The sequence below is a fragment of the Ischnura elegans genome, chromosome 10 (genome assembly GCF_921293095.1).
Source record: "Ischnura elegans chromosome 10, ioIscEleg1.1, whole genome shotgun sequence".
Lineage (NCBI taxonomy): Eukaryota > Metazoa > Arthropoda > Insecta > Odonata > Coenagrionidae > Ischnura > Ischnura elegans.
Window position 1 is genome coordinate 102,932,479 of NC_060255.1, and position 17,075 is coordinate 102,949,553.

At 39.7% G+C, this 17,075-nt stretch overlaps 1 protein-coding gene across 1 annotated transcript in view; it reads left to right on the forward strand.

Moving 5' to 3' along the window:
• The window catches only part of LOC124166854 (dynein axonemal heavy chain 8), a 424,156-nt gene that overhangs the window by 390,063 nt on the left and 17,018 nt on the right, over positions 1–17,075 (forward strand). The window contains exons 68-71 of the mRNA XM_046544564.1: positions 1,556–1,723; positions 14,502–14,643; positions 15,319–15,508; positions 15,759–15,883. Coding sequence (XP_046400520.1) covers positions 1,556–1,723; positions 14,502–14,643; positions 15,319–15,508; positions 15,759–15,883 — 625 coding nt within the window. The remainder of the gene's footprint in view (positions 1–1,555; positions 1,724–14,501; positions 14,644–15,318; positions 15,509–15,758; positions 15,884–17,075) is intronic.

Consider the following 17,075-nt stretch of genomic DNA (forward strand, 5'->3'; position numbering starts at 1 on the left):
TAGTGGTTATTTCTTCACTATTAAGACCATACAAAAATTGGTCAATTAATCTATCTTCCATACTGTTTCCAAAATCACAGGTGGCAGCCAACTTCTTTAACGCTAGGGCATACTCCGAAAAAATTTCATTGGGTTCACGTACACAACGTTGAAAGATCAGCCTCTCGGCACGAAAGAATCGCACCGGTGTAAATATGGTCTTAAGCTCCTCCACTAATTATTCGTAAGTCAGCTGGTCCGGTGAGAGAGGGTGGAGATTTACAGTTAGCTTCTCCAATGCTGCCTCCTATGTGACCAATTAGGAAATCCTTCTTGCCGAGATCCTCAACAGGAGGACATAGTGCCCTCATATAGCTGTTTAGGCGCAGAAGGTAGGTCGAGATGCTCTCGACACTTTGATCAAAAGTTCCTATACTCATATTTAGGCAATAGTTCCGTGAAGATACATAATGGCACGTACCACAGGCGTGGTCGACCAATCAGTTTTTTCAAGCTCTGCAAGAAGGTGTGGACTTTTTTTGCTCTATCCTTGAGAGTGGGGTCAAAGATTTTGTGCCCATTGTGAAACCAAAGGCGAAAAAATTCCCCTCTTGGTTCAAATCTGATCCTTTTCACTCACTGGGAAACAAAAATCTTGCTTGGTATCGATACAAATATTTCCTGAACGAGAAAACTCGAACTACATACACTGATCTTCATCGCTGTTCCATAGCACTAATTCGCCGTGATCACAAGGAGTATGTACAGGGTATGTGTTCATCCATTTCTTCCAACCCAAGAAAATTCTGGTCCCTTGTAAATAGTTGCCGAAATTGTCCACGATCCTCCTTAAAGGAACCTATGGTATTGTCGAGGCTGGGGTCCCAGATAGACCAAACTTATTCAACAAATTCTTTACAGATTGCATAACCCCTTCATCTAATCCCTCTAATAACATTGATCACTTCCCCACGCCAGTTCATGACCATTGTCTATCTAACATTGTCATAGATCCCAAAAAAGTATTTGAGTATCTCTGCAAAATCCCTAGGTAATGTGCTGCCACAATAGTGAGCTTTTTTGTAGGCACTTAAATCTGATTCAATTCACATTAATTGCCATGAGAACAATTGCCCCTGCACTGGGAATCAAACCACAGAGCTTTGGCTTTCCGAATGAAATTTTAAAAAGGTAGAATTGCCATGGAAATTAAAAAACCTGGATAGCATAGTTGTCTGCACAGTGGCCTGGCAAACCAAATGTCTTTCGTTCAATTCCCAATACAGGGGACTTTTTTCACATGGCAATGAATTTGAATTTCACAGCTGTTAATGTGGCAGGCTTGAAGTAAAACACACCGATGTTTGATGTTGAAGTAAATTATGATTTCTTAACTTAAACTGTATGTAATTAATGCATTAATGGTGTGACACAAATTTCAGCTATAATGGTTTCAATTATATTGCAAAGGATTCTGATTCCTTTGAAGAAAAGTCCATTATCAGAACATTTCATGCACTGCATGCACTTAATTCAGTTAATTATAATTGCAAATCACTTCTGCTTTTTTAAATAGGTACCAAACAAATTTTGTTAATGAAACATTGAGCACCATAGTTTCAATACAACCTAAAGAGACAAGTGTTGGAGGTGGAGAATCTCGTGAATCAGTTGTAGCAAGAGCAGCTCAAGAAATGCTCGACAAACTGCCCAAAAATTATGACCCTCACCATGTGAAGGAAAGGTATGTAACCTATAATACCACTATAAATTAGTGTCTTCATCCTGCTGAAAATTGATTCTTGTGTAAATCTTAGCATTAGTTTGAGTCTAGGCTTAGTTTTCAGAAGTGAAAAGATGCTTCAAGTGTAAGTAGAAGTCATGTTGAAATGAATTATGTACAGTGAAACCTCTGACATATGGACACTCCTGTTTTCAGGACATTATTCAATTCCTCGGTAGAAGGATGTGCATTTGTATAAGGATTGAATTTCTAGTATATGTGATGAACCTCTCTCACTATGATGATGATGCACTCTCTCACTTGTGGACACGGACACTTTTTAGGCACAATTTTACTCTTTTACGGGTACCATTGCCATGGGTTTTCTGAACAATCTCTAAAAAATTGGGAGATCTTAAATAAAAGGATTTCATTGCTCTGGCTGCACTATTATACTTATGAAGTAATTTTAAGCGTATAAATGAGGTTTAATTTAGATCACCTCCGACTTACGGACACCTCTCACTTAACAAGACATTTCAAGGACTGTTAGTGTCCGAAAAAGAGAGGTTTCACTGTACAAAAATTCAGATATATTTGAAAGCCAATTCACAAAATTCACTCTCTCACTCAGTGATTCAACTCTAAGGCTGGTTTGGATAGGGAGAGCTCACTAAACTGCAGGTATTTCAAGGGCAGAATATGAACACAAGAAGAGAAGTACAGTCGCTTTCAAAAGTCGGTCCCCATACCTGGCGCAGCCGTCTCCGTTATTCTCCGAAGTCGACCTTCGCATATTGCTTACACGTTCCTTGTCCACTGGGGATCGATTCGACTTGATCAGGTAGTACAAATGGTGCAACTTGACTACTTTAACTGTCGTCAAGAGCCCCACGCACGATTTCAGAGGTAGGAAGGCCGCGTGAACCTCCCCCCCCCCCCCCCACTTAGCCAAACAATTCCACCACCGAAGAAAGCGGAGAAGAATATATGGGTTTTTCCGGCAAGTAACCCATCGCACGAGGAAGAGAGGAGACATCTGTGTAGTTTGGTAAACTTATACAAAACATATTGTGCAAATAAATTTTCGGAGCATTTCGAGCATGTTACTCCAATATTTTTTCTTCACATCGCCTGGTGAAAAATACGTAAATATATACGCCTATGTAAATATTGTCATTTGCATCACGGTTACCATCCGTCATCGCGTTCATCCATGCCGGCGGTTAAAGATTTTCAGACATTTTTTCAATGTTTACAAGTTAAATAGCAGTCACTCCCCAAGTAGTAGGTTATTCGGACTACAAGTAGTGCCTACATTTTGAATAACGCAACTTATTCCCATACTGTGAATAGAAAATCAGAAGAAGTTTTAAAATTTTTACCGGTACGGCAATTTTTTATGGGAGAAGATAATTTTGCATTATTTTTTCAAATAAGCAATTGGATTGTCTTTAAATTTTATTGAATTGCTTTTAAGATAAACATAAATTTTCACTAAAAGAAGCAGCGAGATGTTTATTGGCATCAAGTGAAATGGCAGGCTGTTAGACCATAATGCGTCGTAGGAAGTGTTGTCCTTTTGTTTATGGGAAATACTCTTACATTGATATTGTTCATTTTTTTAAGAAAAACAGTACAAGCAACATGTGCGTGGAGTTATGGTGGTGAGTCAACCAGTTATGGTGGTCATAGAAAAACATAATTTACCTGCCCTTCTGAATTGAAGATTTTACGAATCACCGTGCGTGCGCCCCTCCCAACTTGAACTTACCCCTTTAATTAAAAGTGACGCCCATTCGCATTAGGCCCTTTCATTCTAACCATATCCTTACTTTCATCCTTCCCCTCCCCCCTCACCAAAAATCTCTCGACCATGGATAGCACTTCTTCTTTTTTTCCTCTCCATCCTTCTCACCTTTTCCTTTCTTTTTTATACTCACATCTTGGATGCCTTCATTCTTTTCTTGTCCCTCTTTTGTCGTCGCCTAAGTTTCCACACCGTCAAACGCTACATCCCAAGCAGTATATTTGGCAGCTCATAAGTTTAATTTGTATTAATAATGCAGAAATAGTCATTAGGTACCCAACACGGTATATTTTTATCGGATGAATATTATGGGTGCGTAGTTTAGTGTCAGTAGGAATATGATCAGTATTTGTTCGCACGTAAGACTGACTCAAGGTATTCATTACATGAGTGTAAGTTCTATTTATGATGTAAAACCACTTATACATAATAATGTGTAGGATATTGCCCTGCATGATATCAGCAGGCACCAATTACGACTGGTTTTAGCAGAAAAAAAAGAAGCGAAAAAGGGGGAAGACTTAGGTTAACCTCTCAATAAAGGGGCAAAGATAAAACATATAGTATTAATATGCCTTTAAATGGTAAGAAATAGGCACACAAGTCATGTAATTAATGCTTCCGTTGGTATTTTCATTATAGAAAATATATTTATGGTAACTATTAAGACATTCGAACTTTCGATGAACATAAAGATGTCGGTTAATTACTTCCTGATACCTCGAATGTATAAAGCATTATTTAAGTATTTGTTCATATGGGATATGTTAGTAACGACTGGAATAAATATGATACAGAATTAAACATTACAATTTAGCGCACATTAATATTTTTGATTTCTCGCATGATGAGACACGTAGAAAAATGTAGTATAAACCATGGTAAACATATGTATCCTAAGAAAATGGTTAGGAATAATGAATGCGCGCAAATAAAGTGTTTGAAATACTTAAACATAGAGCAATATATATTGATGGTGTTGGTAATAATGTGTTAAAGGTATAATCTAGAAGGTTATTTTGTAGGAAACTTTTTGAATACTCTTTCAGACGTAAATTCCAATTTTCGTTTCTTCCTCATATGTGCGTTGCGACGCAGATACGTCTCGTTATTTTTTAGTGCAAGCCAGACTACTCGGAATATCCTTCTCAGAATACTTTCAGGGTGGGAATCCCGTGACTGAGAACATATGCTTCGCCTTGTGTTGTGGCACTGGGAGTCGGGGAAGTCGCGAAGAATTTAGGAATAGTGAAGAATGCCTCGGGAAGACTTGCGCGGACGGTGAGAGTAAGTCAAACTGGCCCGTTCAAGACACAGAAGGCATAGCCAATACCCGAAGTTCTACCTCCGAGAAAAACGTAGTTGCTCGCGCTGGCCGTGGGGACCTACTTTTGAAAGTGACTGTACATATGTACAATTGATAAACAATGTGTAATGCAATGATAAAACTGCTGACTGAGTTGAAGGTTAGGATGTCATCTTTGTGGGGGAATGCAGATGAAGAAGCCTTACATGCTAAATTCATTTGACTCTTGCTAATATTTTTCCAAAAGCAATCTTGTTATCGTACCATCATGGACCATAGAGACAAAGCTTCAACTCTTGTTGGCGATTGTCACTTCAGAGGTGTTAAGAGCTCGCTTCTCAGTGGCGTGACCAGGAATATGCTATGGGGGTAGGGGAGCTTGGGAGGGAGACCCCCCCCAGGCAACGGGGACGGGAAAATTTTTGAAAAATGACATGCATGGAAATACATTTCACATCATTTTGTCACTTAAAATTTAAGATAAAGCATATGCAGTTAGTACACGTATTTCAAAACTAGACAATAGCTTTAAATATTTTTTTTTGTTTCTCTGAGACTTTGGGTTTTCTTTTGATCTATCATCTTTTAGAGACTTTTATCTCTGAGATAGTTAGTCCTAATCCTTAGTGGTTCCTGCCTGCTCATATTAAACAGTTTCAGGATACATACCATTCTAAACTGCACAAACTTTTTTTCATCCCTCCAAGGGATCATTCTGGCTATGGCTTGTCGAGATCAGCACTTTAATCAACACATATTCTTTCTATTTTCTATGTCTCTTCTTTCTATTAATTATTTTACTTATAAAAAAATTCTCTACTCTTCTTTAAATGCATGGTTTATTTTGTACTTATATTGTTATTTTAATTGTTATTGAATTTTATTTTCTCCATTCTGATCTTGTTCTGCACACACTTATTTGATTATCAAAATTGTTTTTGTCCTTTTATGCTTTTTTATGTTCATAAATCAGCACCAGCCAATGCTTTAAGATGATGATAACTCCTATTCAGGTATACCTGAGAGGTACCTAACTATATTCTACTTAACTGTTTTGTTTGTTGTACTTTGTAATTTATGAATAAGTGGAATAAATATTATTATTATTATATTATTAGTCACAATGGCTGTGATTGCCTAAAAATTTTTCAGCTAATGAAACAGAAACTTATTCAAACATGCTGTTAAAATTACGATGATCTGCATTCTAACATACTGGACGAAACACTCTTTTACTCCTGAAAACTGAGTTATTTGAGTGCTAAATAGAGCTGGAACCAAAACTGGAAGCCAAGAACCACGCCAGAACCAAAAACATTGGATCTGACCCATCCCTAGTTTTCATACAAGCCATGTCTCTTGTAAAAGTCTCTCTGGTGGTTGATGAACTACTGTCTGCACCAAAAGTATAGAGACTCGAGTTTGAACGCTTGTAAAAACAATACCATTTAAGCTACTTTTATGATTTTGATACCATTATGTACTTTTCTTTATATATTGTGCATTGATTAATATGGATGAAAATTAGCCTACTAAATAAATATAGATATTAGTGCATAAACTAAAAAAGTACAGCTGTTTTAAGCCTTTCCAAGTATGGGTGCCAATTGGTAAAACAGCGGCTGTCGGCACTGGGCTGTTGCCAAGTGACAGTGAAGCCTGTCGCTCCTCGTAAAAATATAAAAATCTTTATAAAATCAATGTGTGATTGTCAATGATTGATAATGCATGTCAATAGATTCGGAAGACTAGTTAATGACTGCAAAGTCAAAATTCACCTCGTACGGGCAACCGTTGCTTAGAAAATGTCAAACAAACCCATTCCTGATGAACATTTTTTTCATTTTCTGTTGAGGCACCACCTTTGTGAAGATATCAGCTATATTTTCGTCTGTAGACACATAATTTATGGTTACCTCCTGGTTCTTAACACATTCCCTTACATGATGAAATTACATTCAACGGTGCTTGTTCCTCTCTGTCAATTTATTTGTTATTGCTAAAGCATTTGCACCCTGATTATCAGCTCATAGAATGAAATGCACAAAGAAAACATGGCCTAACTACTCCATAAAATCCCTCAACCATATTGCTTCCTTACAAGCCTCAAAGATTGAATAATATTCAGCCAGCATGGTCCTGGTAGCTGTTACTGCCTGATTCTTGCTCCTCCAGCTATGGGAATGACATGTCCACCAACAGATGTTGAATCATTTCTTTCATTCACCCAGTCTGCATCACAATATATTTTTACATCTAGAGATGGACTGCCTGTGAAAATTAAAATGTGTCTCGCTGTAGGCTTTAGATATCTGAATGCCCTTTTGGCAGCTTCAAATTGAACACTTGAAGGAAATTGACAGAATTTACTAAGACACCGAACAATCAAAGATAGATTTGGACGGGTGAAGTACTGATGTACAGCAATCTCCCAATTGCTGCATGATACACTTCTTGGCTTACTGGCTCACCGGATGCATACAAGTCTGTTCCAAGAGCACCTGTAGTGCTTAGACTATTACATTCTGACGTATTAAATTCCTTCAGTACATCTAAGATGTAATTTTCCTGGTCAACTTCTAGTGCATCTGGATTAGGTCTAGTAAAATGTAAACCTAGGGACACAGAAATCTGACTCATGTCTTTGGTTTCCACAGCATCATTCAATCCATACTTCACATATTCAACAAAATTTAAGGTCCCACAAACAATGACATCCTCTACATATGTTCCAACATATCCCTATTCATGCACAAACACACAGGGATCTGATAAACATTGTTTTAACCCCAGGCCTAACAGGATTTTAACCAAGACTTCATTCAATTCTTTTCCAGATCGTTTCAATCTATTGATAGCAATTGCTAAAATTACCCTTAAGCTATTTTTGTGGATCACAGGACTATAAGTCTCCCACAAATCACTCCCATATTTTTGTGAGAACCCCTGAGCTTTGTAAACAATCTTTCCATTTTAGTCCCATTTTAGGAAGACCCACTTACACTCCACTACATTACCGTTCTTTTCCCAATGATCCAAGTTTTGTTCCTGGCATGGTTCTCCATTTCCTGCTCCATAGCCAGAGACCATCCCCTACTCATCATGGCCTCGTCAGGGGACTTTAAAGTATGACAGAGCGTGTGCGCTCTGATCGTCTCAGAACATCCATGTTAACCAGGCCTGCTGCACCTTGGCGGTCCTCTCCTGGACGGCAACCTCCTGGGCCACCCTGGCCCTGCACTGCACCAAGGCATCCTCTCCTGGATGGCGGCCGCCCTGGTCTTCATATGTCGTCGCATGAAAACCATCCCCTCTTGGATGATTCACTGCCCCATCAATGAAGTATGCCATCTCCTGGTGAGTTAGGCGCTCTGCAGCATGGGTCCCCTTGTCTCTGAATGGGAAGCGGCACTCATGAAAGATGACATCACGGCTATTGAAGACGTGTCCCTCCAACAGGCTCCAGAGTCTGTTGCCCTTTTTGCCTTCCTTGTAACCTAGGAGTATGCTCTCCACTGCCTTGGCTGCAAATTTTCCCTCTTGCCTCTCTTTAGGGATCCAAGCCCATGCCTGGCAGCCAAACGTACGGATGTGCTCCATGTCTCTTCTTCCAAGTTTCACTCCAGTCCATTTCTCTAGCGGTGATGCAAACTGTATGGCTCTTGATAGGCATTGGTTCCTAAGGTAACAGCTTGTTTGAAGAGCTTCAGCCCAAAATCGGAGGGGAAGTCCAGATTGAAATAGTAGGCATCTCACAGTATCACACAGGGTTAAATTCATTCTTTCGGCTAACCCATTTTGTTGAGGAGTATATTCAACAGATTTTCTATGCATAATGCCATTCTCTTCCAGGAACTGCTTAAAATTCCTCGACATGTATTCTGTCCCCCTGTCTCTTTGGAACTCTTTTATCCTTCTTCCTTAACACAAATGAAGTGGTCTAAAGCTTCACTTTTCTTCACTATTGCTACAATAGCCACAAATCTCAATCACTCATCGATGAAGGTGATTATAAACCTCTTTCCCCCAATCGATGTCTGATTGATTGGACCCATTATGTCGGAACGGACCCTCTGCAAGATCCCTAGGTTCTCTTCATCACTGCTTCTGGGGAATTTCTTCCTCTTGATTTTTCCCACTATTCCCACACTTCACAGTATTCTTCTCTTGCGCCTCTCTTTGAGCCAAGTTCACACAGCACGTCTATTTTTTTTCATCGCTAGGATGTTAGGGTGACCAAGCCTAGCATGCCAGGTGGATTGGGAAACTCTCGACGCTTTCTTAAAATTCTCGGCTAATACTCTTGTCTAAGACTTTCGATGGATGCTCCTCCAACAATATAAATAAAATAGAGTCTGCCCACCCTGTGAGCTTGGAACACCAGTGACCCTGCCTTAAATACTTTGTTCACACCATCCTTCGATCTGAATTCTACTCCTTTCTCTTCTATCTGACCCTGAGACACTAAATTGTCTTGTAGGTTTGGGACATAGAGCACATTCAAGAATTCAACATCTTCTCCCCCACGCTCCTCTGACATATGAATGGTCACTGACCCTATTCCTGCTATTGTTAATGGTGAACCATCCCCAATCTCTGCTTCCCCAGAATAATCATACAGAGAATGAAATAGGTTTTTCTTCCCAGTCATGTGATCTGATGCTCTGCCATCTAGGATCCATATTCCTTTCTCACCTGGTGTGAACTTCCTTGCATACCATTCGACGTGCTCCCTGGTAGCAAGTGATGCCTTCTTGGTGTGATTGGGTTCCATCACTTCCTCACTCTTGTCCGAGCTTTCTCTGACCTTTAAACTGTCCTTAGTAAAATGACCCTCAGTACCACAACAAAAGAACTTCCGTCCATTTGGAATTCCCTGTCCTCTCCTCATCTTTCCCGCACTTCTAACCTTTCCATTTCTCTCATCTTCACCTTTCAGGTAGTCAGTGCTATTTGCTGAGGTTCTTTCCACCTTGAGAGCTTGATAGCATGCTTCGGATTTAGCATTCACCTCCTTTTCGCTTTCTAAAAGCACTTGCTTCATCACAGACATTTTCATCTTCTTGGGCTGGGCGCACAGGGTTTTCACCGTAATTTCATATTCTGACGGTTGTCCAGACAAACACAAGTAGGCTGATTGCTTGTCACTAATCTCCATGTCGTTATTCTGGAGCAATCTGTTCAAATTGAGCATGGTGTTTACATACTCCATCATGCTGGGTTACCTTTGGTCATGGTGGTGAGCTCTCTCAGTTTAATCATGGCTCCGTATTTTGATGGCATTGTCCCTCTAGGGCTTTCCGTGCTTCTGAAGCTGCTTCCAAATCCAAAACATCATTCATGAGAACGTCTCCTGTCGTCTTCATGGCGAGGGCGAGTGCGGCATAATTTGCCTTCTGTCTTGTCTGTGATTCTGCTGCAGTCGGTACGTAATCTTCCTCATCATCATATCCGACGATTGCCTAGCAGCATTCCTGCTCCAACATTTCTGTTGTCACTCTGGCCTTCCATATCAAATAATTTGATCGGGTTGACCTTTGAGATTGGTGACATGTATAAAATCTTTGGTCGCCATTTTGAGCGTTCACAAACCCTCGCCAGCCGGTTTCCTTTATACTGCGAAGACCCACACAATTATTATGCACTAACTACCAAAAATAAAAAATACCACACCAAAACATAAACCTAAACCCATAACCTGACGACTTCTATTTGCAGATTATTTGGGGTAAATTTTGTACTCTTAGCACAAATCTTTATTGACCCTTCCTTGCGGGGACTCTGCATTATCTCTGACTCCAAGGGTAGTTGGGCTCCCTCCATTCCGGGTTTAAAACCCTGCTAGCGGCATTGGTTCGCGGTCAATCATGCTTTGTTTATATGAATTAGCTATATGGTTAATTGCTGCTTAAGCATAAATTGCAGACTTCGAATTGAATTCCTCGTTTTATTCTGAGAATTGTCAAATTTTGAATGAAGATCTACCGTCAATATTAAAGCATTTAATGCAGCAGCAATTTCCATGCTGATACTTATACTGAAATCTAGATATTAGTTAATATTCGTCTGAAGACTTTCACAGCTTCTTTTATCTATGTTGCTGGTGGTTTTCGGGTATTGCTGTGTAGAAAACATTTTAACTCGACGTTTCACTCCTCCTACTGGGAGCATTATCAAGAGAATGGAAGGAATTTATACTCGTCCCGAGCTTATATATGTTTTTTCGCTACCCATTGTTGTGCCGGATTTGAATTTTAGCCGATAGCCGTTGGCCATTATATTGTGCTAGGAACCCTCTCCATATACGGCTGAGGTTATACCCATCCTCCCTATTAAAGTTATTAGGTCTTTTCGCAATCTCGATGGATTCACGTATAAGACGCGGATGGTATTCTTCCATCTTCGCTAATACCCGTGTAGCGTCAAACATTATTCTATGCCCGGGGCTGGAGGCAAAATGTTCACCAACAGCTGATGCGTCCCACTGATGTAATTTTAACGCCCTTTCGTGCTTCTTAAGCCTTTGGGAGATTGAGCGCTTGCTCTGTCCCACGTAGCTTCTGCCGCATCATGTGTGATGCTGAGCATATCAGTGATGAAATGCAACACCTTATGTGGGCACTGAAAGGCAATGGTTATAGTGTCTCTTTCATTAAAAGAGCAATGAAAGAAAAACACCCTCCTCAAGATGACGGCCACAAGGGGAAGAAGCCACTTACATACGCTAAAATTCCATACATCTCCGGGGTCACCGATAGAATCGCCAGAATCCTCCATAAAGGCAACATTAAGACTCGCTTCTGCACCGTGAAGAAGATTCAGAATATCCTACCTTCACCGAAGGATAGCCATCCTCCCCTTCAATCTATGGGAGTGTATGAGGTTCCCTGCTGCTGCGGCAGAAGCTACGTGGGACAGAGCAAGCGCTCAATCTCCCAAAGGCTTAAGAAGCACGAAAGGGCGTTAAAATTACATCAGTGGGACGCATCAGCTGTTGGTGAACATTTTGCCTCCAGCCCCGGGCATAGAATAATGTTTGACGCTACACGGGTATTAGCGAAGATGGAAGAATACCATCCGCGTCTTATACGTGAATCCATCGAGATTGCGAAAAGACCTAATAACTTTAATAGGGAGGATGGGTATAACCTCAGTCGTATATGGAGAGGGTTCCTAGCACAATATAATGGCCAACGGCTATCGGCTAAAATTCAAATCCGGCACAACAATGGGTAGCGAAAAAACATATATAAGCTCGGGACGAGTATAAATTCCTTCCATTCTCTTGATAACGCTCCCAGTAGGAGGAGTGAAACGTCGAGTTAAAATGTTTTCTACACAGCAATACCCGAAAACCACCAGCAACATTAGTTAATATTTATCGTAGAATTTTGTTTAAAAATTATAAACGCAGCTCAAAAGACAAATTACTCAATTCTTAGTATATATTTTTTGAGAGAGGAACAAATATTTATTTTTAAAACTGACTGAATGAACAATAGGGTGGTTTTCTATTATTTTTTTATTGCCTAAATCGAAAGATTATTACTCCTGGAGTACGTATTTCACGCTTTTAGATTTTTAAATGACGATATCTATTTTTCGCGATAAAATGAAAAGTGAAAATTTTCAAGCGGGCGAAAACGCGACGCGTAAGTATGAATGCCGGGAAATCTCTCTGTGTGACGTATTTCTGGTTCCCACTGCCGCCCTGTGAGGTGACCTTGAGGCGAGGCTTATCGCTGTTATGACGCAGGCTGCTAGCGGGCAGCTGAGTACCCTGCTGGCTGGTAGCACTTGGCTTAAATAAGAATTATTAATACCTTATCAAATGAAGAAAACTTTCCGACCTTAGCCAGTTTTGATAAGTGATTATTAAGACATGTTTCCCTGAGGTCATTGGCTCATGCATGCATTGGTAACCTCAGACGATGTATAACTCCTATCTTCTCGTATAGAAACTAGGTCCCTGTGAGGTCACGTGGAGTGGCATTGCTTGGGCGCCAATCTGGCCCTTTTCAAATAAGGATAAAAATGGACCATTGCCTTTCGTCTAAACCGGTATTTCTAAAACGAAATAATTTGTATATTATGAATACACTAGTGGTGGGTAACGAATCGCAATCAATGCCTTTCGTTTTATTTGATGAAGGAAACTACCCTATTGAACCACTGCAGAACCCCTTACCATGGAGAGGGGTGATATAAGATGAGGAGTCTGGGTACCTGCTCCCAGATTTCTAGGGTGCAGCCCAAGTCCAGAGTCTGAACTAATTGTAAGACTTTGCAAACCCGCAACTGTCATGAAAAGGGGGAGAGCAAGGAAATGTATATTTTCAGCATTCATTATTCGCCTACGTAGAAAAATCTCCAACGAATATTTGCAGCTTTCGTCTCCCGGGTCAAGAAACGTCCCGCTGCATGTTTTAGTCGTTAGCAGCGAAAGTTGTTAAATGGTATGACTTTTGTATGGATTCAAACTCGAGTCTCTGTACATACTTTGGGTACAGACAGTTAGTGTTGGACTCAGGGTATCATTTTAATTTGTAGCTTTTTAAAAGTGCTCAAGTTTTCAAGATAGAGCTCTGGGATTTATATAAGTTTAAGTCTCATTTTGAAAATGCAAGGCATAATGGGATATTAATCACAGCATTTTGGATTAGAAATCATTTAAAAATTCTGTGGTAATTATTTTATAGTTGTCATAACATTAATAAAAGGTTGTGAATGAGCACTACTTTATTATAATTCCAGGTTAATTTGCAATATGTATATAACAAATCTTAGTTGATGCCCTTAGTTAAGGGTAACCTTGTATGTATTCATAGTAATAATTGTTTACAAATCATGAGTAGGTACGCAATCAAATGATGTATATTTGATCACAAGGAATATTCAGGTCAGCTTGGAACGTGGGCTTTTGCAGCGAGATGAATTGTTGTCAATGGCTTTTGGGAGCTGCTGCATATTGCCCTTTGCCACGCGAGCCTTCACGGCCATTGCAGCAGGTCGCATCATCAGGCGACGAATGTCTATTCTGATGATCGTTCATTGCCTGATGATGCGACCTGCAATGGTCACAAAAGCTCGAGTGACAAAGAGCAATATGCAGCTGCTCCTGAAAGCCGTTGGCAACAAATATTCAGGTTTTTGTAGAAGCAAATGCAATGATTTTCAGTTTTCCTATTATCCTACAGTACCATTTCTAGGATACAGGTAAGTTTTATAGGTATAAGGAGTTGACAGTTTAGACATAGAATAGCAAGATTGCAGAAGATCTCTTGAATTGGCTAATGGAAGTACCCATTATAAGGTTTAATTGACATTGTGGTTGCATGTGGTGTGCATCTAAAATGGTTGTTATGCAGTTTTCCATTATTTAACAAAAAATCTGCCATGGCCTATTGAAAAACTGAATTGCAACTGTATTTAGAATGGCATTTATACATTGGTGTAAGTTTCAATCTGATGGCCCTATGAGTTCAACTTTGCTGGGAGTGCCTTAGCCCATTGCATGCAGAACCCATCAATTGGTTCTGGCAGCTGATGGTTCCATGTGCAGCCAAGATTTGAGGTGGTTCAGCATCGATTGACAAATTTGGATTAAAATCTGAGACCCTCATTGAACATGGATAGTTGAATGAGCCTGCCTTGTATTTTCAGAACCCATTTTGCCCTTCCAGGTTGAAAATAATGGGAGCAATGAATTCAATGAATATTTTCTTGAGACAAGAAATTGATCGGATGCAGAGGGTTATCTCATTGGTGAGGGCCACCTTGCAAGACCTCCTTTTGGCCATCGAGGGCACTATCATCATGAATGAGGTACAGACAATTGCTTATTGAATGTGATCCATAAAGCAAGAACAACTGCATTGAGCAAATCTTTGACTCTCCTCTCTATAACATTGTCCACTCCTGAAAAAGGCCAAAGAAAAGATTGTCAATTAGAGCCAGGACTCTTAGTTTTCCATGACTCTCAGTTTTATGTCTAAGGAGCCTTTAGACTTTAAGATAGATAGATAATGATAATAGACTTTAAGATGATAGACTTTAAGTATGCCTGAAAAATGCAAAATTTTGAAGACTGCTAAAATGGGAGGCCTTGTTGAAAAATTGCCAAGATTTCAACTGATGGTGTAAAAGCCACACTCAAGGCATATCATCCACTTCAATTCATGAAAAATGGCAAAGTTATGCACATATTCCTGTAGATGCCATTACTTCGCCATAAATCATCCTGATAAATGTTTCCCCTGAGATAACTCAGCAACAATTGTATACATTGTTAGGAATTTAAAATGTTCCATCCCAAGTTTAAGCCATCTTTAAATGAAATACATATATTCTTTCTAACTTAATGAATTCTCTTCCTTTACAAAAATCAGCAAGTTTCTTGAAAATAAGAATTGTTTTCTCATACATTCCTTGAAATGGATCAAGAGTCTTCTCATTGGAAGATGTGTTTGTTTGACTTGATTTCAAAATTCTGTTTTTCAGAATCTTCGTGATGCGTTGGATAATTGCTATGATGCACGAGTCCCCAACTCATGGAAAAAGGGCTCTTGGGTGTCAACAAGTCTTGGTTTTTGGTTCACAGAACTCTTGGATAGGAACCAGCAGTTTTCCTCTTGGATCTATGAAGCAAGACCAAATGTCTTTTGGATGACTGGATTTTTTAATGCGCAGGGTTAGTTTGGCATCTTTAGATTTGCTCAATTTGATGTTTTACTTTGAATATGTATAATTTTGTTGTTTAAGTTATTGAAATTTACTCCGAATGCAAGAGAAAACAACTTTTTTGAGTTAATAGTGCTTTGAACTTATTGAAGTGAGGTTGATTGAGAGGGGTTTTTTCTAATAGGAATGAGATAGCTTGTTGTCACAGGCATTGACTTTGTTCTCTGTATGTACTGACTGTGACATGTGTTCCCTTTCAGGCTTTTTGACTGCTATGCGTCAAGAGGTTGCGCGGGCTCACAAGGGTTGGGCCCTTGATTCGGTAACTCTACACAATGAGGTGACCAAGTTCCATCAGAGGGAGGAAGTGAAGGCGCCTCCTACGGTAAGCAGTCCAACCTTTCAATTCCAGGGATAGGGTAGAGCTCTCTTGGGATTAAGACTTTAGCAATGCATGACATTCAGGACCATATTTATCACGTGAAAATAAAAGGCATGATTTAAGTGCGTAAAGTTATAAAAAGGAATTGACTGATTAAGTTAATGAATGAAAACAATACTTTGTGAAAATTCAGAAAGTTAAGCATGGTAAAGGAAACAGCTTTGTAATTTCCACTCACCTCTTTTAGTACATAATCTGATCGAATTCAATGACTAAGTATCATTTTAGACAGGGGGGAGCCAACTCTCTTCTCGCCCGTTAGCTCCCCTCCCCCCCTTTTAAATGAAAGTTACCTTGTCTTCGAAATCGATCTGGTCACTTGTAAAGTTGTGTTAAAATTACAAAGCAGTTGCATACATTTACCATGTTTAACTTAAAGTTAATATATCAAGTATTTAACCCTTGAACGTCAGGTGTGCTGAATTCGGCACATATTTCGAGAATCATTTTGCCACAGTAGTCAAATAAGTTATTACACTACAGCCCATTGTGATGTTTCCGGCACGTTCATAACTGCCGACAGTAATAAGTGTTGCCACTAGGCGAGTAAAGGTAGAACTCTGACTAAATGGGAAGAAGTTGAAAGAAACCACACTGAAGATTATCTGTTTGTTGTGTTTTTATTTTAGTACCGTATATGTCTGAATATAGTCCCCCCTTTTTTTCGAAAAATGCCCAAGGTAAAAGTAAAGGGGACAATGTTCAAATGCATTTTTGTAACTTTTCCCAAAACTTAAGCCTCAAAATTAGGGGGGGGGGGGGACTATATTCAGAGGGAGAATATATTCTGGGAAATACAGTGAGTCCTCGTTTAACATCACCTACCGTTCCTGAAAAATGTGACGATAAACGAAATGACGTTAATCGAAGCATAATATCCCATTAAAGCAATGTAAAAATTGAATATCGGTTCCTAGACCTCACAATTCCTATACGAAAAAATTTTGGCGTATCATATCTGGGGCATTTTTTACGATGGGAATGCCAAACTATGGCATAAATGCGAGTTCCTGTCTTCATCGACGACAATAGTAGCAGTGACGTAAATCCTTCTCCATTTTTGTATCTTCCCACATTTGCTTTTCGGCTTCGCTATAGTGCGGTCCAATGAATGCTACCAGACGCTACAGACCGG